At 34.6% G+C, this 27407-nt stretch overlaps 1 protein-coding gene across 11 annotated transcripts in view; it reads right to left on the bottom strand.

Annotated features, from left to right (window-relative positions):
* RBFOX1 (RNA binding fox-1 homolog 1) overlaps positions 1 to 27407 on the bottom strand; it is a 1234970-nt gene that overhangs the window by 18182 nt on the left and 1189381 nt on the right. For 8 of the 11 annotated variants that reach the window (XM_061991822.1, XM_061991823.1, XM_061991825.1 and 5 more), the window contains 2 exons: positions 19695 to 19734; positions 11532 to 11596 (listed from right to left, as the gene is read on the bottom strand). In XM_061991822.1, coding sequence (XP_061847806.1) covers positions 11532 to 11596; positions 19695 to 19734 — 105 coding nt within the window. Of the gene's footprint in view, positions 1 to 11531; positions 11597 to 14980; positions 15024 to 19694; positions 19735 to 27407 lie in introns of all 11 variants that reach the window. The other 3 variants (XM_061991826.1, XM_061991830.1, XM_061991831.1) reach the window with 1 other exon arrangement.

Below are 27407 nucleotides of genomic sequence, written 5' to 3'. Positions count from 1 at the left end.
TTAAACTTTTTTTCAATTCTGAAACACTGTTAATTCTGTTCCACATAAATACATACAACTTTTGTCATACTTTCTACATCTAGATAGACTTCATTTTAAAAGTTACCAGCAACTTAGAGAGAAGCTCAGAATAAGAAAAAACTTATAACAGATCGGGTGTACAGCACAGACCTGAATGCTGATCCTTCCTGACTTACATGTGATTTGAATACTTTACTATTAGTTGGAAAATGCAGAATTCGCAAGTGTAAGACAGGAAAAGATTCAAAGAATAGGTCTCAGATGTTATTTTTTTTGACTTGAGGGATCTAGTTGTCATGAAGCACAATTCCAACCTAATCTCAGGACAGACTGCTACTTTTGAGTGCTCCTCCTAAAAGTTTCCTACAGTCATTCCACTTGGGAAAGGACATGCTCATCCTCCTTCCAACCCTACCATTCTATGATTCTTCATCTGCACTACTACGTATTCCTAGAAAACACCAGCACATTTTCCCTCCTACAATCTTTGGCCTCACTACCCTTAAGCTGTGTCTGGGAAGCTTATACACTTCAGTGACTGTGGGTGTAAGAACCTCTTTTTGGAGGGCAGGGGATAAACTGCTAAGTGTTCTCTGTATCTTATATTCTCCTAAAAGCTAAGTGACAGTCAGACTTCTCAACACTATTTAAATTGTACACAGCACAGGATTAAGAACATAATTTTGACACACAGATAATTTCACCCAGCACTCCCAGACTTTTTAATCCCTCTTTTTGGCAACACAGACCTTCCATAAATTAGAAGCCTTAAGAAAGGTCAAATGGAATTTTAAGAAATCAAGACTTCCCTAAAAATAATCACACTAACTAGGAAATTCAAAATGTAAAGGAAATTATAATCCACTAACATATAGTAACTGTTTTTCATACACCATAATTCTTGGACTTTGCTTACTAACTTCATAAAAGTGGACAGAAATAATTTTGCTTAACACAGAGCTGCACACTCACCTCCTTCCACTCCTCACCCAAAACAGCAACTGAAAACAGTGAAGAGTCCCAGAACATAGGAAATTCAAGATGAAAGTAAACACAATACTGAAGTTGCAGTGGGAAGACTTAAACTATATGCAATCAGTTGACTTATTCTAGTAAGACTACCGTGGGATTTATAAATTCAGTCCGTGTTCAGATTTCATGGATCAGAACCTCAGCTGGTGCAATGAATGCAGCTTAACTAAAAGCATTGACTTCACTGGAGCTATTTAAAACTGTATCCTTCAACTTCTGGTGCTAACTTTATAGGGTAGTAATGTTTTTTGCCAGAAGTGTTATATGTGCTGCACCTATACATTTCTCCATCATATTATTAAAGATACTTCGTTTTTTCTTCATGCTCTAAACTTGAATACTTCATAGGTCTTGTTAGGACTGGAAGGCACTGTCACTACGGATAGCTACAAAGCTGATGGCTAGCTGCTTGAATAGCCTCTATAACATTCAAGTCTGGGCAAAGCTTCAGAGTTTCCCTCAAATCATTTTGCAAAGTCCTCCCCAGCTCCCTCCTTCTAATGTCCTAAATTTCAATATTAAGCCTATCAAAGAATTTAAACGGTTTAATACAAGCATAATAACTACAATAGGAAGGTTGATTTGGCTGTTACTGTGCTTTATATTCCCATTACTGCAAGATCCAAGTACATTATCATAGCATTTGAATCACAATGCAAAGCCAACTAAATAACTTTACAGCTACATGTCTAAGATACAGTCAATGAAGTAAGAATAAACTACAAAGTAACTAATGTGGTATCAAGCTAACACTAACAGTAACTTGTTTCACCTGATGTGCAAAAGGAAAGTACATTTTCTTTTTAGACTAACTTCTTATATGTGAGCTGCTTTTTTTTTTTTTCCTGTAGAAATGCTTGTTCAACCTAACTACTAATAATGATACCAAGTTAAAAAGGAAGATATAGATAATCTGCTTTTGCTTAGGTATTCTGCTCTCATTTTCAAAATGCATCTCCCATTGCAATCACTCCTGACTATTCTATGTTCCTCTCTGATATTTTGAGGCAGGCCTTGGAAGCTTAAGGACTAAAACTCAGCATCAACAGAAATTAATGTAGCTACTTTCTGTAAATATCACCTCACAGAAAACACTGAAGCTCATTTTGATTGCCCAAGCAAAGACAGCTTGTCCATCTGCCTGGACTCAGATGCAACTCCAGAAGGGAGTCTCACATGCCCTAGAGCAGTCAGCTTAGCCAAGCCCTTAATTTGAATGCCAGGGTAGTCACTTCTGCATTGCTTTTTATTTGCGTCTTCTCTCTGCTCAGTACAGGACAGTTCAGTGTGATTTAGCCAATGACAAGATGTCTCCAACGTAATCCAAACTGCCAAAGACAGCAAAAGACAGAAAACTTAAGAAATCTCTCATTAATTTTTATCCTGTCGCCTGTCACACAACTTCTTGAACAGGAATAATTTGTTTTAACAACAAAAGGCACTCTTGCAATTGTGAAAAGGGAAGAAAAAAAAGGAAAATGAAAAACATCCCTAACTTTTCTGAAAACTAAGGGAACTATGCATTCCTGAGACCAGTGATATATTTGTATTATTTCATTTACTCAGAGAAGAAAGTCTCAAAAACCTATAGAGACAGAAGATGCTTTCTCATAATTTGTATTCTTCTGTTAGGCTTTCCCCAGCAGATGGATAAGCCTCTTTTTTAGCCCTTCTATCGAACTAAATAACTCATTCAAACACTACAAGAGACAGACTCCTTTTAGCATAGTCTAATATTAATGCTGTAAAGCACAGTAGGGAAATGACAAGGTTGCTCGTACTGCATACATTGTAGGTACAATTCTTCCATGACAATGCCTTGTACATGAACTCCCCCTCTCTCTCCTCCCATTATCCCTCAAAGACTGTATAAATAAAAATTTCTAGCAAATTGGTGATATACTTCTTGATTTACTATAGTTTTTGTGAAAAATATATTGGTTTTTAATCTACTGACAAAACGTGGACAATGGCTTCCATCACACCAGCAGAAAAACCTGCAGCCCTTTCACCTATGCTTTAAATCCTCACCTTTCTTCCTCATTCAGTTTTTAAATCAGAACTATACAAATACATTTAGTTCCAATTCATATTACTTGCTGTATCAGTGGGATTTCTCTGTGTACAAAGGTTTACATAATATATCACACAGTGTATAAATGTCTTATTAATAATACAATATACATAGTATAAATATGCATATTTATCTGCAAGACAACACAGATGACTTTTAAGTGGATATTAACATTTTAAAGCAAACCCTAAAACTAATAGGTGAAACTCTGAACACCACATAAATCAGTAGCTGAATTCATGGATATCTTAGTGACATAATTGCTCTAGGATTATTATTTTATTGTGATTTACACAATCTACACAAACTAATAAGTGGCAGTCCAGTAACTTTACTTCAGAAGTGCTCCCTGTCACCAGCATAAGCTGATGTGTGATCCAGGATTGCCAAATTAAGGCTATTTTTGAAGTTTTATCACTTACATTTGAAAATTCTGTTTATTACCATAATTTGGACATATTTTCCACTCTCTGTAGATAAACAATAAAGCATTTTAAAGTCAGCATTTTGTTAAGATTCATAATTTTATCCAGCAACACAAATAAGAAAAGATATATTTATTTTGTTGGGGGATTTATTCTTTATGTATAACAAGTCATTTTTACAATAATGACTCATTAAAATGTACTTTATACTTGTTTCTGATTTCAGAATGATTATTATGGTTTACTAGTAACCACTGTTTTACACACAATAAAGTATCCTAATATACAGAGATGTAATTATGAACCCCTTTAGCTAATATGAATAAAAAGAATTCTTTCCCTTTCAATTATTTTAAGGTTTGAATGACTTTAAAAGTGATTTGACAATACCTTTTTCTCACACTATAACTAAAATACCATACATAAGAAAACCTTGCCAAGATTATTTAAGAATTCATGCAAGAAATATAAAATACAGTTTAGAGGTTGGTACACATTTGCTTTAAATAAAGATTTTACTTTTTTCCTGCATGTATATGGAACATCCTATATCAGTTTTCACAGAAATGTTGTTCTTTAGGATATACAAATGAACTCCCATTGTAAACTCCCATTCCTGCTGTGCACTATTCTTAGAAACTGTTATTTTGCCATACACAGGTTCCTAGAGTATTAGAAACTTAACAAGCCCAAAGCCATGTGAAAAAGAAAAAAAAACCTATCCAAAAACCTATTTGAATGCCTTAGATTGTTTTGAGGTGGGAAACATTACAGTGAAAACATGCAAGACTGTAAATTGCCTCTTTCTTGATTAATTTAATCTACATAGTTATTTTGTCTTTGCCTTTATAACACTTCTTCAATTACATGGCTAATCCATACAGCCTACATTTTGCTCATTCCATATCTTATGCATAATATTTCATCCCTTGATCTTCACTCTGAGTCTTTCACAATGCTCTTAATTCCTTCCTGCTTTTAAATCACTCATAGTGGAAGCACTCAGGTTGGCAATGCTTATCATATGTTCTAATCTGCCTCTTTGTGGTCTATCAAGTCAATGATCTGAAAACCAAGAAGTGTATAATTAGACACTGACATGTCTAAAGGAACTGTTATGGCCTATCATGTCACAGGTATTGACCTAATAGACTGTAACAGTTTTGGTCTGTTGGATTTGAAATCAGTTTAGTAACTCCCTAACTCCAGTGTGTTGAACACAATACATTGAAAAAATGTGAAGTTACACTTTCTTTCAATATCCTCTAAGAATGAATAAGTCAGTACGAACTATTAAAGAGATAATTCCTACGTTAAACATGTTAACCAACCCATTTTTATCTCTTTAGAGGAAAAGCATGCATGAAAATTCATCTGAGGAATATATTTAGAATCACAGCTATTTACTATGTACTTTTATTTTAAAGTAAGAAACTCCCAAGTTAAAAACTCATGCTATGTAACCTGGTATAGGCTACATGTAGTAAACAAAAAGAAATCAAGGATATTGAAGTTGTCATGTAAATGTCAGAACAGATGCACAGACTTCTAAAAAAAATGGTAAGCACTTAACAGCTCCCACTACGTTCAAGAAGAAACTGGCAGCAAACAATTCAACATCTTTTTAACTTCAAGCACTTTAAGAAGTCAGATATGGAAATTTAAGCTTTAGTCTCCCTCTATTTTCTCTCTTTTCTTTTATTTTTTCTTCCTGACTTCCAGCATGGATGCCAAACCAGATTTTACAGTAATAGCAAAGACTCTCCTTGTCTATGAGGATTCCTAAAATATCCCTTGATGTTACAGTGAAGGTGAACAGAAATTACAGGAATGAGAAGAAGCAGCAAGGTATGAAGAACTGAATCTCAGACACGATAAATGTTTCATAATTAGTGTTTACTATCATTCTGGCCAGGAATTCTAAGCTTTTTGCCTACTGTATTATCTTAGTTTTGAACTAGAGTAGTGATTTTAAAAGCTACATTGATATTACAAGAAAACTAATATTACAAGACTTCAAGACTTCAAAGTATCAGAAAACATGTTAATTCCACCAAATGTTAGAGGAATGTATTAAAACATCAAAGTATATAAACTAGCTTTCTGGTCTCAGGAGTTTGTATTTTTATGACATATAACTATTTGCCACGTTTTCCTATATGAATGTGACTCCTTCTTTCTTCTCCAAAAAAACATTATCTCTTTAGAATTACATTTTAGAATAAATTCTGTTTCAATCATTAGACAGTACTCTATATAAAATATTTGTATTTCAGAAAATTCCTGACAAATTGCTCTACGTGAAACACCCTGTTCATAGAATTTTAAACTCTGATTATTTTTTTCCTACTACATTCTCTTTATTCATAATCATTCATTTTTACTTCCTAGTTCCTTCACTAAAAGATACTCTTAAGACTATAACATGAGTCATATACTCCAGTCATTCCTTAAACTGTGATCTGAGCAGTGAGTATGGATTATGAAATATTAACATGATGCCAGCAATCCTCCAGTTTGCCACAGATCAGATACAGACATAGACATACAAGCCTACTAGGTAGATGTCCAAATCCATTCCCTCTCTGTAACAGAAAACTCCTGTTTTGATTTCTATTTGCGGTATTACCTATGAAATAAGGTTTAGCTACCACATAGGATGACCAGAAAAAACTAGAGCAGTCAAATATCACCGCAGCAAACCACTGTTTGAAGAAGAAAATTGTTAAATAGATGCTATATTGCTCCTGTTACAGAAACTAAACACAACCTTTACTCCTGGTCGGAACGCTAACTGAACCTTTTCATTCTCATAATTTGAATAGTTTTGGATATGAGCTAATATGATTCTTGCTTTTATATCATCTTGTCCCCCAAACCTTTTGATTTTTCAAGATTCAATATGTATAGAAAAATCCAAAAAGGTTTGAAGGTTCCAGTTGGGAGTAGAAAATTAAAGTTATTGCTATATTTTATTCTTTTTCCTCTTCATTCCTGATTACTTTAGAAATTAAACTGCGTACAGAAGCTCCCTTTTCCCTAAATCTTAACAAATATGATCATGAAATGAAGTACTACATGTAAAAATATTTATTATTTCATAAAATTATTTAATGGAAAAATTAAATTCTGACTGAAGATGCTTTTCTATTTTATATGCTGTCAAAACCTTAATTTTTAGTATATATCACTAGTAAGATCCTCAATAAGGGATAATAATTTGAATAGAACTGCAATATTTTTCATTGTTTATTCATAAAATAAAAAATCTTAAAGTCTACAATACACCAAAAAAACCTCCAGAAGCTGACATTTTTTATTTTGTGTATTTTTAGTCTTAGTTCTAATACTTTATTCTTTAACGAGCATGTTTCCAACTAAATAAAATCTGTACCTATTATGTTTTAGGATGACAACACAAATATCATGCATTACTCTCAACCACTTGGTCAAAGAGAACTGAAAAAGTAGAGATCTCTGTGGACACTAGTATTTTGATAAAAATGAATACTCCATGTAGGCACTTTAAAAATGTAAAGTATTGGAACATCAGGATTTTACTGGGAGTAAGATTTCAGCTCTGGAAAACACAAGGTTTCCATACGACAAAATCTCTTGCCTCAAATTTCATACAAAGTCCTAAGTATGGCCACATAACATGTAACAAACTGAGAGTGGAAAAAAAAGAAGTTATTTTACACTACAAAATGTTATGTGTAAAAGATTTTGGAACATGCTTTATTTGCTTTTCAAAAGATAAGTGAAATAAAAGGAGTCAGCTTCCAGTGATGAGGGATCTAATACAGACAACAAAGTCGTCAGTGGAAATCTTCCTATTGTTTTAATGAGATGTAAATGTGACACTACTAGAAAAAGGTCATAAATGCTCACAGTAAAATGCCTCTGTACATCTATATGTGTGTGTGTGTACACGTGTTTGTGTGTGTGTCTGTGAGTGCGTCTGTGGGTGGATGATGGATGAGGAATGTGTGTATATATATGAATACACAATCACACATATATAAACACACATAATTATCATTATTAAATATAACAGGGTTAGCAAGCAGTACCAGTGAAATGACTGCCTTTCAGACAAGGCTAGATTACTGTTACTGGGGTTTTGCTTTATTATACTACCATAAGACGTAATATACTTTCATAAATATTGCTGACAAAGTTAATATGCAAGAAAGGAACATTTTTCTTACTCCAATCGAAGATGCAATAATCAAATCATAAAACACAAAACCAATAGCCAATCCATGAGAATAAGTCTGCCCATAGGCTTAATTCAAGCAAGCCATTCACTGAGCTATGTGATGGATCTGTCAAATCCAATACAGCATTACAGACATACTAGCAACATCAACTGAACATGCAATGACAAAATGACAATACGCCCCACTGCCATGCTTTGACTTGTTCTACTTTGTACATATAAAACTTGATGACTTTGCTAGTTACACTCACTTCAGACTTGGATAGAAATCTAACAACTATACTTCTATTTGTAATTTTTAAATCTTACATGAAAGCCGAATAAAAGCTGTACCAACATTTTATTGACATCCGATTTAGTGTCCTTTGCATATCCTTACAATTAGTGTTTTCTGAAGACTCTCAGTTTAAAGTTTGTCAGGCAAAGCTCCAGAATGGTGAAGAACATACCTAAACCAATAGATCCTATTTTATAAGTTATAAAAATAAGAACATTTATCAAGATATTTTAAATATTTACAGGTTAAGTAGGATTTTTTCATCTACTTCTGCAAAGAGCTGCAACTCTTTAAGTGCAAATCTTTAAGTCCAATTTAGTGTGACAGTAGATCACATAGTATAAAAATTCAATTCTATTTTTTTTAATTCACATTGTATTCAATGACTATGTTACTTCATAATTTAGACAAAAAATATATCTTTTTATTTGCTTGTTGTATATTTGTTTTACAGTCCTAATAAAAGACTGGAGAAATCTGCAAGGTCTACCTTCACTTTGGAATTGGTTTTTGTACACAATTTGTCTTAAAAAATACTCAGGAGGTTGCAATGTTTTGTTTCATGAGATTTTCTCGCCACTTGATTCTCACCTATATGTCTATTCTTTGCCTATGTCTAGCAACGTTTCCAGCTGTGACAAACAAGGATACCATTGCATTTCTTCACAAGAGAGCTCTCTTACAACGATCATTATCCATCGACATGGTCTATTGATTCTGGAGTCCCAAATTTTCTGCTAACTTTTAATTTACATCAACATGCCTCCAATCCAAAGATTTCCTCTTTCCATTTCTTGACTTTAAAAGCATGTCAAATATGGAACACTGCTATTCATCATGCAAAAATCAAAAAAGTAAAGCTTAAAATTGGTCTTTTTAAATTAATATGAAGTAGTATTTCCATGATACGTCACTGCTTCAATAGTACATACTCCAAAGTCCTCACTTCATTTTTCTGGGCATTGTTTACACATATATATAGTAAATATAGTTCATGTGCAGTTAAATTAAATAGGGACTCAAATCAACACTAAATAAGAGTAGCATAGAAGGAGATATAGAACATTCAGCGTTGTCAGAGGATGGTAGATGATTATTACATTGAGAATAAAAGATACAAGCAGTTGTACTGAACTATATTTCAGCATTTTCAGTATTAATTCACAGAAGCTACTAAATAATTTTTAAATGAGTGAAAAGTTAATAAAATTAAGCAAATTGTAGTTATGAGTAACCAGAGGTATCCATGTTTGCACATAGTTTCCCATAAGCAAGAAAAACGTTTGAGGAGATTGTTATTTCTTTCGCTCTCTACGCTAGTTTTAGGATTCTCCCATAAAGCAGTTACAATATTTGTAATTAAGACAAGAAATCACACTGATTTGGGGGAAGAAGACTGAAGATAAGGGTTAATCACATTTAAAGAGAGAAGCTAAATTTTAAGAAATTCAAAAGGTATAAAATTCATCTGAGATATTTAAAATTATGCAGTGAAGACAGGTTATTACAATTCTAATTATACACAAAGTGTATCTGGAAATTAGACATCTTTAAAAAAATAATTAAAGGTTGTAACAACTGCATTACTACTGATGCCATCTCAAGCTTCCTTTACAGTATTTCAGAACACTATCTTCTCAGACAAACCCTTTACTTTTTTTTTGTCAGCATAGTCTTAGTGATGTTGACTCTCTACCCATACAAGGACAAGTGACCAACTGATGTTTTATCTTACAGTGTTTGATTTGTTTTATGAGAAGGTACATTAATTCGTAATGAAAGCATTTAAAAGTCATCTTCATATTGTTCAGTTTCTCTGTGTAACATATAGGTTTTCAGAAAGTCATTTATTCATAGGAATAAACACCCTATAAAATGATCCGGGAAATCCTGAATGATATCTGGCAAAAAAGGCCTAACCACAGGAGAACATTGATGATTTTGTGCTTTCAGTTTAGGAAGTTTTTAGAAGCAGGAATTGTTTTGCATTATAAGCTCACAAAAAAATACTGGAGCTGCGACATGCTAACACACCTTTGTGGAAATGAAATGAAACTACTGAGTAGCATTTCACCATTGTAGCTTACCCTAAGTAGAAACAGTACATCGTGAACAAAGTGCATACAGCAGTATCTAGTTGATATTACTGACCCAAAATTAATAGAAAGTAACTTGCTTACCTGACACAGCATGCCTCAGCCACACATGCAAATTATTTTATTCACATTACTTCAAAAAATATCTCTTCATTACCCAGAATAAGCACTCGAAAGGCAAATATGCATGCATAGCATTGTAACATTCATACCATGGTACTTTATTCTAAAGATATGGAATCCATGAACAGCACTTCAATCTAAGAAATAGTTCACTGACTATTATTATGTTAATCTGCTGATTTCTTTAAGAAACAGAAACATTTAAAACAATGGCTAATTTAGCATCTAAAGAAATTTTTCAACACATATTAAAGACCTAAGAAATTACCTCCATCATTCCACACAAAATTTTCTTCTGTCAGGAATTAAGAAGTGTGACCTTACTTCTCACTGCTATTGCGAAGCAAAGTATATGCATGTATCTGTCCTTGACAATGTCCTCCCTTCACGACTGTATACTCTTCAAGTTCTTGAAAAGTATTTAAAACTATCATAGATTTTGTTAAGGGTACAGTTTGTGAAGAAAACATAGAATATGATTTATCATTACAAAACTGTGTCTGCACACTGCAAAGACTTAATTTTATGCCTTTTGACAAATTCCTATTGCTACTGAAGTCAACAGCAATTTAGACATTGACTTCAAAGGGGTCCTGATTTTCATCTTGCAAGAATACTAAATTTATATGATTTTGCTTTTAGTTTACAGACACTAAGTCTTTGTAAGTTTCTATTATTTTCATCTTTTATTCCTGCTATTACTTCCACGAAACGTGCTTTACACTTGGAGGACAAAAATACAGGGCAAAGAAAGAACTGATTTTTTTTCAGTATTTAAAAAACTTCAATTTCTGGAAAGAAAGCAAATGGGAAAAAATATAGCTTTGCCTTGGATAGTTCAAGCTTAGACACAGTTCATTCTCAATTTACACTGACTAAAACAATGTCAATGAGAATTGAGGGCACTCAATACATTCGGGTTCTAAATCAACTGAAATAATACTCCTAAGAGGAATAATGATCTTTACTAGCAGACCATCATGAAGCTGTACATATATTTATCTCCATTGTACAAGGGTCACAGACATTAACTGGATGATCTACAGCTTGAGAATGTGCACATCTCATGTCTGATTCTCAATTAAGACCTAAAATCTCTCAATTTATGGCTATTCATGGATTATAAAAAAACAGCCTGCTTTAGATATCACAATTATCTGCAGAGCAACAAGACAGTTATGAGACTTCAACAAGGCAAATTTATAGAATCATCTTCAACTTCCAATGGTCAAATATTTATTAGCAGTAAATGAGGTCTTACCTGTCACTGTAGGCAGCTGCAGTGGCAGTGGCAGGCTGGGCATACCGGTAGGCAGCATAACCACCCTGAAACACAAACACATGCTCTAACTGGATTGGTACAGCACCTTTAATAACATTTTACAAAATTTAGCAACACCTGAAGTAGTACTGTCATGCTGTAAGTTCAGTTAAGGGGTTAAATACATTTCAAGTGTTTGAGTGAATTGTTAAGCAAAACTTAGCACCACAGGCTCGCACTTTTTGAGATTTGTCACCTAGATCAGGAGAAGGCCTGGAATTTATTCATCAACTTAAGGTTTTTACAAGACAATACTGCATTCTTCCACAAGTTCTCAAATAACAATTGTTCTTATGATGAGGTGTATGCAAATTAAAAAGGCAATGCTAAACAGAAGAAAATTCAGCTAATGATCAATTCTTTTTTTGTATAAAACATGATTTATCATATCTGGTTGATTAAGCCTATGAATTTGTGCACTCAATTAACACTTAATATTACATAGGTTCCCAATTTATACATAAAATTATAATGAGGTAAAATTCACTTCTTCCATGAATTAACATTCAGTTGTATGTAACAGTAATTGCAGCTGTTCAATTAAGCAAACAGGACAAACAAACACACATTTGAAAGGAATTGTGTGCAGTGATGCATTGATTATCAAACTGTGAAGACAGCAGAGCTTCCTGTTCAATGGACCACGCTGTTATATCAACCATTTCAAAATGATCTCAGCATGCCAATTAACAAACATAGGCCAGTCTCTACAGATAACACAAACATGATTTACGTCCCAATTAGAATTCAACACCCCAGAATCCTCTGGGACGGGGGACTTTTGTATTTCCTTTCTCACTTTCTCCCACCTTAACAAAGAGTTGAATATGAAAGTGAGAAGCCTGCATTCACACCAGATATTATGCTGAAGAATGAATAATAGGCTATGATGTGTCAATCTTTACTGTAATAGTAGTACCTCCTTACTGCAGGAAGTTTTGTGGGTTTTCTATTTTGATCTTACAAATAAAAATTTACTCTTTTCAAAACAGCAATTTCAACTACTTTAACAAGCTCTTTCCCCTTGTACTACTTCACTTGGTGGAATTGCTTTCATCCCTAATATATATAAACCTTTGTTGACTTGAAGATTTGAAGTAGGGGTGGGTTTTGTAAACCAATGCCACATCACCCTAAGAATAAACATATGTTTTACATATACTGACAACTCATTAGAAACTCCAGGCTTTAAATTGTCAGATTAATGAAGGGACATTCTTTATGAGTTTTTTTTTCAAATGCTCACACAGAGAATAGTACATTTTCCTCCTTGCTCCTGGTTGGGTCCCTGTCAGCAGCAACTGACCTTCCCAACCACTGGAGTAAGGCAGGTGCTTTCATAATACTGTGTATGTTCTCTTGCAGCAAACTGCTCCTCTGTGCAAGCACAGAAGAATTGAGGTGAAATACTTTCTCATTTCAGATCATTTGATTTTTATAAACCAACAGAAGGCTATTACTGTCAAAAATATATCATAGGCACATATTACTTGCAGGTATGTGCATTCAGGCAATCAGATGGCAAATAATGTCACCAAGAGCAAAGTGAGCTAGGAAACAGTAAGGCCAAGAGATGCTAATGCAAAGCTGCATACTTGCCCTGGCTTCTGCTACAAAGAGAAAGGTGAACAATTACACAAATTTATCTTTTCTCCTCTCCTGGTTTTGGGTGGTAAATATAGCACCTTTTCTTCTTTTCCTTTTTCCTTATTTTCCTTTATTTCCCTGAGTGCTGATATGAGGGCATACAAATAAAAAAAGTATAAAAAAGATACTAAACCAGTTTTCATAACCTGCTCCTCAAAACCATGATGGACTGGAAGTTGATTCTGCAGTATGACATAAGTCTCTCTGACACTTGTATGACCCCACTTGTCCTGTAGTCCATTTCTAAAACCTCTTGTTTAAATGTGATGCCACTTCATCTCAATTCAACCAGGCACATAATGACTCTACAGCAGTACAGAATTGAGAATGGACCACTGTGAGAAGTATCAATGTTTCAGTGCTCTTAATCACACAAAAATGGGGCAGGCTGTTCACATAGTGGCCAGTCTTTAATCTGTAAACTGCAGGCTCTGTAAAGATTGTTTATCTTTCCTTTATCAATCAAAAATCACTAAAAAATGGTTAGTCTGAAGATAGACCCTTTCTTGTTCCCTAAATAAGTTACATTCCTTATACACTTACATTTTGATTTGCTTTCCTCAAAGAATTATTGTTGAACAATAAAGCTCAACTCTGAACTTTATTAAGATGCTTTGGATTCAACAATGAGTATGACATTTGATTGAGAGTTTGCAAAGTCTAAAGCAATAAAAGTAAGAAGAGGAGAAAATGATTGAATTTTCTTGAATCATTTAGAGAACTAAAATTCAGGATACATTTGCTTATTAGGAAAATCATAATTCCCTACTATCCCATGTCATGATTTTGTATTTGTAACATAACCTACCATAGATTTACGTCAAAATAAAAGATTCTTAAGTTCTTAAGATTCTTAAATTATTCCTATGGGCTTTGTATCCTCCAGTTTTGGTGTGGTACTAAGTTTTCTTTTTATTTTACTTCAATTACTTTGTATAATTTCTTTGTGGAGTATTAAATAACTTGAAGGTACACTTTTTATTGAAAATCGGGATGGGAATCTAATTCAAATCCTTGAGCTCTAAAATTCTGTCATGAGTTCTACCCTACAATTTTGCTCTAATTTCTAACTTGTCCGACAGATGACAACCACACCAATGTTTTTCACTACATATAAATCTCTTGATTTATATAAACCTCTTGATTTATATGTGAAATAGTCTCATCATGCCTTAGACTATCATGTAAAATAAAATATTTTTAACAAAATAATGCAATAATTACACAATACTAAATAACAATTTTCAGATTCTATGTTTTAGAGATGTTTTAGGATTGCTTTTTCCCACTCCATACCTTAAACCACAAAGTACCTGACTGTCAGCTGTGAATTATTAGTTTGAAAATTCATCTGAAATAATAAGGTCAGCTAAATTAATGAAAAAAAATTAAAGTCTACTGCCTTATCTGTGTTCCCATATTTGTTACTTCCAAACCTATGATAACATAATGTTACAGCAGCTTAAGTTGTCTTAAAAAATTAAGTATGGGGTCAAATATAGAGATATATCTCACTGGCACAAAATACTGAACAGGACACTCAACAATCTGTATTTCATGGGATATGAAGAATGTTTGTGATTTTCTGATAGAATCTGGAACATTAAATGCACTTAGTAGACTAGTTTTATCATTTATACAAACAGAATCAATTTCCTCACATAATTATTTTAGTGTTAGTATGACTTTACAAGAGTCTACATCAGCATAATGAGATTTTTCCATTATTCAGTATGTCGTACCTGTGGTAACTTATTGCCATACACAGGCTCTTGCAATACTGTTCTATAAAGAAACAGAAATGTAATGACTTGAATGAGTAGGGAAAAAAAGATGGAAATAAAGATGTAAGGAAGGAATTTAGACAAATTCAGCAGAGTCACTTGTTAAAATTTTCCTTTCTATCTGTTACACATCTCTGTGGCTCAGGGGATTTGAAAAAGAGCAGTGGGATTCATCAAAGATCAGTAGCCAATTGTTAAAGAAAGATCTTAACCAACTTGAGAGAGAAATCCCAGAAATTTTAAATTAGATATGATAAAATGGAAATGAATAAACAAAATATGTATCTGAACTTTAACTAAAATCTATATATCTGTAATAAGAATAATTTCCACAAAAATATTACACAAATGCACATCTATAGATTACAAAACCATATATAAATGTGTCTACCTCCTCCTAAAATCCCTACACCACTTTTTTTATCTTGATCTGTAGATACAAACTGTGACTCTCAATGATGTGACTTTTTTGTTTTTCCTATTATTAACATTTAATACTCTACTTGAATGTTGAGAATTATTTCTTCTCAATTTTTACTTCCTTTCATGCAAACATCTCAAAGTATTTTGTGAATATAAATTAATCAAGGTTCAAAACCTTGTCTAGAATCAAGAATTATATCCACCTTATCGGCTACAAACAGAAGAGTGGGACTTAAAATAGCATGAATTGTACACAGCCCTGCAGATCACACGAAGCAGTAGTAGTCATTTCTTCTTCCTCTACTCATACCATATTGAGGTTTAAACAGCATTTATTTTGATCATGGGGTAAAACTTTGACAGGAAGAATTACAAAAAAAAAAATGTCTACCACTTGTTTGTGCTGCCTTAACTTCTAGAACAGGCTTATGTGAAAGTTTTGTGTTATTTCTGAACTATAGTCCTAGAATTATCTGTCGCCTCAGTGAAGCTCTTGGTAATATATCCAAATTGACACCACTTGTGTTAATTCCAATCAATTCCAATCACCAGGACTGATCTAGAATGTTGTTAATATATTGTTTAGATCAGAAACAGAGATCAGACAGATCAAAAAACATTTCATCAGTAGATCTCCAAGCTTTTAAAAAGGTACTATGGAGTGTTCTCACTGCTCCATGAGGCCCTTGGAAAAGTTATTTCTGCATTTCTCATTCTGTTTTTGTGAGTCACGGGAAACAGTACAACTTTCCATTACAAAACAAAAAAGAAAGACCAGTGTTCACTGCATATCCTTGCTTTTCACACTAGAACAAGGCCTTTAAGAGCTTCTGATTGCATTGATGGACTTCCACTTAGTATCAAGGGAACATTGCTTAAATAATTATAACTGCTTTTTGGCTGGGAAAGAAATACATGCTCCACCTTCAATGCCATCCTACACCTTTCAGCTAAAGGTGATGGCCAAAGTTATTGATAATCTCATTCTGTACCCTTGATCACAAAAGTATGCCTTACTCTTAATGGGCAGCTCAGAAAAAAATCTTATAACCTATTTACTGCTATGTTGTCATGGATTCTTGCCAGATGCAGTATCACAGGTCCAGAATCCTGAGAACAGGCTAGAAAATACTGCTGTGAACAATAAGTCTGACAATGTACACGGTTATATTGTATTACCAAGGGACATATTAAGCTAGTGATGACAGAGTTTGAAAGTTTCTCATATTATTATTTCTCATATTATTTCTTATGACAATGGTAAAAAAGAACAGATTCAAGATAAAGCAGAGCAATAGCGTAGAGCTATTATTCTAACTGCATATCTCCACATCTGTAACTATTTTTGTTTCAGTTTGTGAAGTGTATTTTCTTATTTTCAAAGGTGTCAATCTTCATCTAGGAATTTCTATATTTGCTGGCAGGCAAACTTAATTCTCTTTTAATGACTTTTTCTCTTAGTGAATCAATACTTAATTTTAAAAGGTCTTCCTTACTTCCTAATAATCTCCTTTATTTTTTCTACTCAAAAGCACAGTTAAAAAGGAATTCAATAGCTCAGTGATTTCAGCAGCATTATTACATTCCATATAGAATTCTAGGAAATACAGAATATATTATATTACGTGTAGAATCATGGATTGTTGCTTTTCATTTTACACTGTACTTTCCACCTATTCTTACACTCCTATTTTCTTCTATTCCTTTTTGTTTGTATTAAGCAGCTCTGGCTGTTCTTGGTTCACCCTGAAGTTTTCACCCAGCCAGTTTCTTTCTGTATCTTCCCTCCTTCCTTTGCATAAATCTCACCATCAAAGGCTATATTGATATCTAGTTATGAAAAGAATAGCACAGTCCATATTACTGTTGTTACTCAATGTAATTGTATCAGAAACCCCCTTTGATTTACTTCTCATTGAATATTTTGGGTCTGGCTCTTTAGTACTACATTCTGTTTGGTTTTCTTCCTCTGGCATTTTTAAAGTTCCTTTCTCTCCAATCTACTATTAAAACCTATATTGTTCTCTTTTTTTCTCCCTTTTTTCACAAAGCAATTGTTCCTTCACAAAGCTTCAGCTCTGCGCTTCAAGTGAAAAGCTGAGTAGAATCATGTAATGATCAATTGGGATTTAATAAATAACTTGGTCCACTGCAAACCAATACACTAAGAACTAATATACTTTGAATTGGAAGCTTTCTTTTGATTTATGTCAGTTCTCTATCTCCCTGTCCGTCACATACAAAATGTTTTATATGCAAGAAAAAATAAATGTGAAGAAAAATAAAAAATAAAATAAGAAGTCATGTATATTATAAAAAATAAATAAACAAATATCCAGAACAGTGTTTTAATTCTGTCTACTGCTGCAAAGGTAAACTGCCTTAAAAGTACTAAGTAATGCAACCAGATGTGCAAGGCTGCAACTGAGATAAATCCAATGCACCACTATTGTTATTCCATTTTCTAACTCCCATGACTACTCAGACAACAAAACTGAGACTACACTAGGAGTTAGTAATTTCTATGGTATCTTCCTCATTGAAATCACTTTCCATTTGGAAACAAAATGTAAAAGTCTGTGAGACGGTGTGAGACCACCTAAAAATACTATTGTCTATTACCAAAAGAGATATTCTCTTTTTTCAGTAGCAGTGGGTTCCAAAACTACAAATTGTTACACTAACGTTCAGTTCCCACCTATACTATCACATTAAGCATCCCTGAGAAGGATGTCTTGTTGCTTTTCAGATGTTCAGGTTGGTAAACTGAGCAAAATAGATGTCACATTCTTTTGACAGTTTGAAGAAATACAAAAATTGGAAACCACACTTGAGGAAATTCCACACTGTTCCATGTATCCCATGTAGCTCAAAAAATCCAGCAGCAGAATGTTTAGGAGAGACTAGAGCAGCATACTACACTTCAGTAACCTTTTAGCAACTGGGAGATAAAAACAATATGTTACTGATAACATCACTAAGTACATAGGGAGAGATTTTTAACCCATGTTGATTTATTTTGAAGGTATTTCTAATCAACACAAATGAATTTTCGGATAAGTACTGGCCTCCTTCTACCTCCATGAAAAAAAACAACAAACCTACTTCATCTGTAAACTCAAACAGTTTCCCTTCTTTATATTAAACTTACATAACCACCATTCCCTCAGAAAAAGTTCTAAAAGATTGCTGAAAATTAATACCATGTATGTTTTCTAGCACTATCTATTGAATTTTTAATATTCACACCAATTTTAACTCATCCATCTCTTTGCAGACACAGTACAACAGAAGTACAAGTAGGTTAGAGAAAGTTGTCTGGTCAAATAAAGATGATGCCTGTAACTTAGGACCAGACTGCTTCGCCAAAATAATAACAAAATAATAACAAATGTGAAAGATTGATTACTAGAGTATCAGTGAAATATTTTTCATCTACATATAGCATAGAAGAATTACTTGTTTTAGAAGAGTGAAATTCAGTCTCAGCCACCTAAAACCTCTTTCAGATTCACACATAGGTAGTCTCTTTGTATATATTCAAGGTAGAAACTTCAGTAAGAAAATTTAACAATATTATTTTAAAAGAAATTGGTGACCAATGAGGTGAAATCGATAACGATGGATCCAAGGCTATAAGTACTTACTAAAAGATGCAAACACTTATTATATAATATGAGTAGTGTCCACTCATTTCCTTTAAATTGAAAGAAGTGGATTTTAAAAGAGCAGATGGAACTCTACTCAGATTACAGACAATAAATAGCCATAACTTAACCTGGCTATGTAATTAAGGTCTACCATCACCACAGTATTTAACACATATCCAATGCTGCCTGCTTTTGGGAAACTTTTATCACTCCATAAAGTATCTTCATACTTCAGGTATTAATAATAATTAGCTTGCCTTAATTTTTAAAGATGAGGTTTTGAGGATTTGCTTTGGTTTTGTTTATTTTTTCTTTGAACTTTGATTTTGAAGGGAGATGCCCCTCCATACACGCACACACATTTTTCACATCTTTTTGCATTCATTCAGCATTTGATTGAAGAGTTAATTCAGCTCCACTGAACAATGATAGATGTAATGAACAGAAAAGTCTTCCAATGTGAGAGATATTCTTCTCAATTCTTTCTGACAGGCAAGGGATGGTAAATAGACAAAACAGAGTCAAGCTAGGCAGCAAACTTGTAAAAAGAATGACTCTGGTAATGTACAAGGACAGCATGCACATCAATGAATACTTACATAAATGTCTGCACCATAAAATCCATCCTGGTATACAACACTGCAAGGATGCACACACAAAGAAAAACATCCATATTAGTGCATTTCCACATGCAAATGCCACCAACCCCTGCATAGTTGAGGTTAGTCTTGTCACAAGAACAGAGGGAAGGGGGAAGGAAGGCACTCTTCACATTGGTTAAGGAGGTTGGTAGTAATTATCAGACGTGAAATTGTACTGAATATAATATCTTACAAAGTATGCCAAATGCTTGGTCAAAAAGAGGTAAAGCATGGCAGGATTGGAAAAATACTTTTGATAAGGTTTTGGGGTTCTTTTCCTTCTTTCTTTTTTTTTAAGAAACAACAGATTTTTGACAGATTTTTTTTTTTTCTATACATTTTTTCAGTGGGCCATTCCTATAATCAGTTTTAATACATTCAGAAAATGTTCTCTCTTGAAGTACTACTTTCTTGTTCTGCAATTATGTCAATCCTCTGAAACAAGCGCCAGTTGTCATTATTTATATCGAAAACAAAACACAGAAGAACTTTATATGGTGAGGAACGTGTGAAATAATGACACTGGTAGTATTCTATCCATTGGGTCAAATATCAAGACTCCCATATACACAAAGATGAGAGTATTCATAGGTATTGCATTGTTGGCTTGATATGCATTTCCAAGAATAACAATAAGTTCGTTTAGAACATTATGGCATTATTCTCATTACAAAAAAGTACTAGCCTTCCTCATTTTACCATTTCACAACTCTGGTAAACTTGACAAGGATTTTGAGCTCCCAAGTTTTGGCTGGATATATTACCACTACTTATCTGGAAAAATGCAGTATTGTTACATTGCTGTTAATAGTTTACCTGTTGCTTATTACTGCTGCTTATTTCTGCTCAGGTAAATCCTCACTGTGCTAGTTCAAATTTTAGATTCTAAATCCTTCTGGATACATGACACAGTATGGCAAAGATGGTTTAAATGATAACTGGAAGTACATAACAGTGGCCTATTAATGGAATTAGCCTATCAGTTGAAATCTTTACATTCATTTGGCTGTTGCAACTTAAAATTGGTATTTCCAATGTCTGAATCAACCCAAGCTGTTTTGAGAGGTAAATATGAGAGCATACAGTAGGGCTTTTTGCAATGATGTTTTCAATTTAGGAATACTACTATCTGGGAATAATAGCTATTATCAAGTTGGTAGCCTAAGCAGGATTTTCATGTCAGAAGTATAACTGATCTACAGAAGTCAATGACCAAAACCCACAGGGCTGACCTGGAATGTGCCTAAGTTAGAATCACATGAGAAAATCATAAATATGCATACATGCACAAGCCACATTGATAAAACTGTATTTATGATAAAAATTTGCTATGGAATAACGTGTGAAAATCTGGCTCCATTTAAATCAGAGTGTCTGCCATTTTCTTCAGTAAGGTCAGATCTTTACTCATGTATTTTCTATTGATTATGTCTGCAGAGCAAAACGTGCTAAACCTGGTCTGTATTAGCAGCTTTCAGAGAGCTTGCTGTTTATCTTGTAGCATACCTTCATTTTGGTACTCTGATTATTTTAGAACATTACATGTTTTCTTATTCCTGGTAGCACTTAAGAAATAAAACATTCCAGATGACTGTGAGGTAGAGACACACAGAACAACACAGAAGGACATTTATGATGTACAAATGACACAAAGTTTACTGAAGATGAGGCCTCACAATCCTCAGTTCCTCAAATCCCTGAATCACTTGTGCTGAGAGGAGGTGTTGGAGGTTGAGGCATTTGGAATGAAGGAGTGAAGTTAAGCCTAGGAAGAAGGGTGTTTCTAGCTATCCAGCTGCATTTTAATAGGCAATAAATCAATTTTCAAGTTAAGTGTGCTTTGTTCATGATGGTAACCAGTAAGCAATGTCCCTATCTTTATCTCAACACAAAAGTTTTCCATCTTACTTTCTCTCAGTGTACTCATAAGAAGGGGGAATGAGAGCACAGCTGAGTGGGGGTCTGGCAGCCAGACAAAGCCAACCCACCACAGTGCATGAAAACATCCTACATTCAATTAGTATGAAATATTGCTATTCAGAAAATTGTGGTTTTGTCAGAAAGGTGACCTCTTCTCTTTGTTCTCTGTGGCTATTCAGTGAAGATGTTGCAAGACAAATAGAGACTGAAACACTTTCAATTCCCAAGTGCAGATGAATGTAATCTTGGACAGGTTACCTCATTCAACTAGACCTTCCTTTCACATATAACACTCAGTCTCCAACAGACAGGAACTTACTTTAAATTCTAAATATGCAACTCTTTGATAAATACTATACCAAAGTAAGTACCCAATACTAAAATGATACATGAATCCATGACTCTGTCATTAAACATGTATTAAGACAAAATGACAGAATCAATCAAATGACCACAACGCTCCTAAGCAGGACATGCACTATGACAAGGTATCAGCTGATTTTGTTGTGTTTTCTCCATGTGGTCTTGTAGTGTGAGTGATGGTAAATGTAAAACCTTCTGCTTGTTTTGAAGTTTGAAGAAAAGTAATTCTTCACACTTTCATAGACTTTTCAGAGATATTTTCTCTGTTCATTGCCCTTGTCATTCGTTGACTCCTGTGTCTGAATCTCACTAGTGGAGTCAAATGTATTTTCAGTCTTCATCAAAAGCACAAAGTGTAAAACACCAAGAGCTATGTTTTGTTCTTGTGCTTTACTTTCTTTCCGTTTATAATTTTCCAAAGGGTAATTTGCCCAGCTTATCATCCCCCTTTCTCTCTGTGAAACTGTCAGCAGAAAAAAGATGATAAGGCTCAAGAATAGGAAGAGACTGAATGTATCACACAGAGACTCATATTAACACAGCTCCTTTTACCCTTTATATTCAAAAAATTGTCTTGGTAGACAGATAAATCTTGAGTTCCTTGTAAACCAACAGAAGGTCTGGAAATAGCCACATTACTGAAATCTGAATTACTTCACCCAGGAATGGATGACATGTTAATGCCTGAAGGCATTAAAATAAGAATAATAAATATGAGGGATTTATTAAGTTGCATTTTATGATTTCATTGTGCTAAAGAAAACTTGGAAGAGATCTGATTCTTTGAGACAGAAATCCTGATTCAATAAGAAAACGTGCATCTAAATACCATCATATGTGGCAATCATTTCCTGAAATTATTTTCCTATAAACATGAAGTTGCTTTCTCACTAACTATTGTACATCTGCTTTGCATGGGTTTAGTTGTGTCTTGTAATCATTTTTTGTACCTATATTAAGACAAACTCTTTACTACTTTGGATTCCACTTTTAGAACATCCTGGAAGGACTACATCTGTCTTATCATTTTTCTACCCTCATCTTTCATAAGGATTGGGTTGAATAATCTATCAACGACATAAGATGACAGTTCTTGACTGCACAAAGTTCAGTAACTTTGTAACAGCTGAGTATATATGGCCCTCAGCCATACACACAATCTGAACAAGTTAACATAAATAACCTAGAGTAGATTAAGTATAACAGACAGGCATCACATTCACGGCTTCATTCACTGCAATAGGAAACATGGTTATAGTTCACTATATCCTCTCTATCACAACTAAGAGAATCATAGAATCTTACGGGCTGGAAGAAACTTTGAAAGATCATCTAGTCCAACCCCTCTGCCAGAGTAGGACCACCTAGAGTAGGTGACATAGGAACATGTCCAGCTGGGTTGGAATGTCTCCAGAGAAGGAGACTCAACAATCCATCTGGGCAGCCCCTTCCAGTGCTCCCTCTCCTCAACAGGGAAGAAGGTTTTTTCTTATGTTTCTTTGGAACCTCTTCTGTTCCAGATTGTAACTTGTCCTATCATTGATCATCACTGAGAACAGTCTGTCTCCATCCTCCTGACATACACCTTTTATGTATTTGTAAACATTAATGAGGTCATCCCTCAGTCTCCTCCAAGCTAAAGAGCCCCAGCTCCCTCAGCCTTTCATCAGAAGGGAGGTGTTCCACTCCCTCAATCATGTTTGTGGCCTTGTGCTGAACTCTCTCCAGCAGCTCCCTGTCCTTCTTGAACTGAGAGACTCAGAACTGGACACAATATTCCAGATGTGGTCTCAAAAGGACAGAGTAGAGGGGGAGAAGAACCTCTCTTGACCTACTGCCCACACCCCTCCTAATACACCCCAGGATGCCATTGGCCTTCTTGGCCATGAGGGCACATTGCTGGCTCATGCTCATCCTGCTGCTTCCCACCATCACCCCCAGGTCCCTTTCCCCTACACTACTCTCTAAGAATTCATTCCCCAACCTGTACTGGTCCATGGGGTTGTTCTTTCCCAGATGCAAGCCTCTACACTTGTCCTTGTTGAATTTCATTAGATTTCTCTCTGCCCAACTCTCCAGCCTGTCCAGGTCTTGTTGAATGGCAGCACAGCCTTCTGGGGTGTCAGCCACTCCCCCCACTTTAGTATCATCAGCAAACTTGCTGACAGTGCCTCTGTTCCCTCAGCAAGACCATTAATGAATATATTGCACAGTAATCGTCCCAGCACTGACCCCTGATGGACTCCACTGCATACAGGCTTCCAACTAGACCCTATCTCAATGATCCACTCTCTGCCTTCTTCCCTTCAACCGGTTCACAATCCACCTCACTACCTGATCATCCAGCCCATGCTTTCTCAGTTTTGCTGTGAGGATGCTGTGGGAGATGGTATCAAATGCTCTACTGAAATCAAGATAAACCACATCCACTGCACTACCACCATCTACACACTTGATTATGTCTTTATAAAAGGCTATCAGAAAACACCTGAGGAACAAAAGTTCTCTGTTTTCTCACTGCTGGTAGGGTCACCTTCACTGTCCTGCACATATTTTCCAGTTTCTGGTCTCAGAAATCACCTTTTATATTAAACCTTTTATATGAAGCTTCCATGAAACAAACAATAGAATTGGTGCAACTACAACCTTATTTAAAATAAACCACAGAAAAGACTTTTTAGAATTAAAGTAATGCCTTTCAACACTCTAATAACACCACTTTCACTGCTGTAAATATAGAACTAAAACTCTCGTACGAAGCTGTTTCAACTTTTTAGAATGTTTTCTAATTCCAAGTTCTTGTCATTCCAGTTTCAACATTTTCTGCTGCAAACATATTATCTGCTTTGGAAAATTAATTGAGGGCATTGCTGCAGAGAACAAAGCTGGAAGACATAAATCACTATGCACTGGCAAAACACATTTTTCTGTTCTAACAATTGCACATATATACAAAGCACAGAGCCTAAAGTAAGAGGAAGTTTCTGTGAGCCCAAAGAAATGTCTTGGAAAAAGCCATAATCACCCTGTTGATGTAGCACGTTATATTAATTATCCTTCTTTCTTAAATTCAGAATAAGGTGTTGGAAAATAACACTTCTTTTTCATTTTGCATCAGTTAGAATGTAGCACTTAAAAATAATTTTAACAAAGGCAAATAGCTTCTCAATAGTCTCTGTTACTTCTCCTCCACCCTCCTCAAATTCACAGTTTTACTTAGGGTTGTTTTTTTCTGTTTGTTTTTTTTTTTTCCCGAAGATTAAAAAAGGCATATTGATATCCCCTGTTTTCCAGCAAAAGATATCAGAAGTGAAGATAGGGTCTGAAAGTTGATTCTCTGATAGCTTCATCAGAACAGGAAAGGAGCAGAGGGGAAATGTTAAGACAGAGTCATCACACCCTGAACTTGTGAAGAACTGGAGGCAAACAGTGCTGGGATAGAAGGGACTCTCATTAGTTTTACTAATACCCCTACCTACTGCTACTATCTGCTCTATTACCAGATATACAGTGACACTGGCTTTTCTTGACAGCAGTGTCAAGACAGAGCATCATATTAATTATGTCTTACTATTTGGCAATTGATTGTCAAGAGTGCTGAAGTATTAGCTCCTGCAGAGACCAAAAGCAATTACAGGTATCAAAACCACATCATCTTCTTCAGTTCTTTGACAAAGAGAACAAAAACTGCTCTGGTCTCCTTTCTTTTGACAATGTAAATTTGCCAAGTGCATCAGAAATCTATCATTAAGAGTACCTTTAGCAGTAGCTTTTGATATGCTAGGACATTTCTTACTCCACTAGTAGGCACTTTGTCAATAAAACAGATAATCCTAGAAAGACAAATCCAAGAAGATACTGTTTTTACATTGATGTTTAAAATTTTTAATAATGTGAAAACTGTTTGTGTATGAAACATTGCTTAGAAGAAACCTGCAAGAAAGGTCAAAGACGCAGTAAGCGCAAATCCTTCCGCATGGAATCTGTCATAGGAAAGAAGGTATGAAAGAAATGTAGCAAGCTTAAAATAGTAACTGCTTTGCTTCTCAGCTGAGTCACCCATCTTTCTCTAAAGTTCCTGAAGAGCCCTCTGAGGTAAATAGGCAATAGCTCATAGCTCCAAAGCTACATCCTCCCATACTGATAGGCTCTGGTCTCTGTGCCTCTCTTATGCCATACACAATACGACTATCTCTTGTTTCTCTTCCTGCTACAGCAGAGTGTTGAAGCTAATCTCCCATGCACTGTAGATCTCCAAACCCTTAAAATTTCAGTTTTCTCAAACAAATGAAGCTCTATTCTCTCATATCAGTAGGTTTTTATGGTACATAAAGGAATTATACATATTAAGGTACGTGTAAGCTGTACATTTTAGTATTTCAAGGAAATAGAAATAATTTTTCACAACTGTGACATCAAGTATTTTTCCATGAGCTAATAAACCAAGAAATTAGTAAAATGCATCACAAGTAAAGATTAAATTATTTGTGTAGTGTAGCTATCTCATGAACCATCTTTAAATGCCTTAAATATGGCTATAATCAACAATTTTCCTCAGACTTCACAAAGTATGCTGTCTTTGTTGTTCCCCAGTAACTGTAAGGCACAGCAGAAGAGAGCTTAACATTTTAATCACACTAACTTGATTTCTGTCCAATGATCACAAGATATTCTAGATTTCCTTAAGATATTCTAAATTTCCTTACAATCTGGGACTTGTTACCATTTCTTAACTTTGCTGATAAACAGTTTCTAAGAAAAGATCACAGTCAGTATCAAAGAGGACATCAGTGAACATGAACATTGACAGATTCAAGGGAGACTGAAGAGAAAGCAGGCTTTTGTTACAGGGCAGAAAATCCTGAGAGTGTTGAAGACATAAACACTAGTAATCAGCATGTCAGACGAAGAAATATACGTTCTTAGCTTTACAGTTGATTTCCAAATGTAGGGTAAAATGATTTGGTTTCAGTTCCAAAACTTTGTAACGTAAGTAAGTGCGAAGAAGATGAAGTATTATATTCTATTTCAGTAATAAGCTTTGTATGGTTAATGAAATGCAATGGAAAAGGTAATTTCAAACTTCAGCTTTATATTTTACACTTACAGTGCAAAATACAGTGAGATTTAAAAAAAACCTCACTGAAAAGTACTACTACTCTAAATTATTAATTAAAGTAATATCTGTCATTATACAAAATAAATGTATCTTCTTTTCTAGTGACTGAAAATATTTTCAGTATTAAACTGTTTGCTAGGCTTTAAGGCTGCCTCCATTCTTGAGTGAAAAGTGCTTGAGTGAAATTGCTACTAAATGAATTGCAAAAGAGCATTCAAAGCTTTTTCCATTTTTGTTATCAACAAATGATATTCCAAGTTGTTTGCTTC

This window comes from Colius striatus, chromosome 3, assembly GCF_028858725.1.
Source record: "Colius striatus isolate bColStr4 chromosome 3, bColStr4.1.hap1, whole genome shotgun sequence".
NCBI lineage: Eukaryota > Metazoa > Chordata > Aves > Coliiformes > Coliidae > Colius > Colius striatus.
Note: the sequence above shows the minus strand (reverse complement) of the source record. Positions and strands in the feature narration are given on the sequence as shown.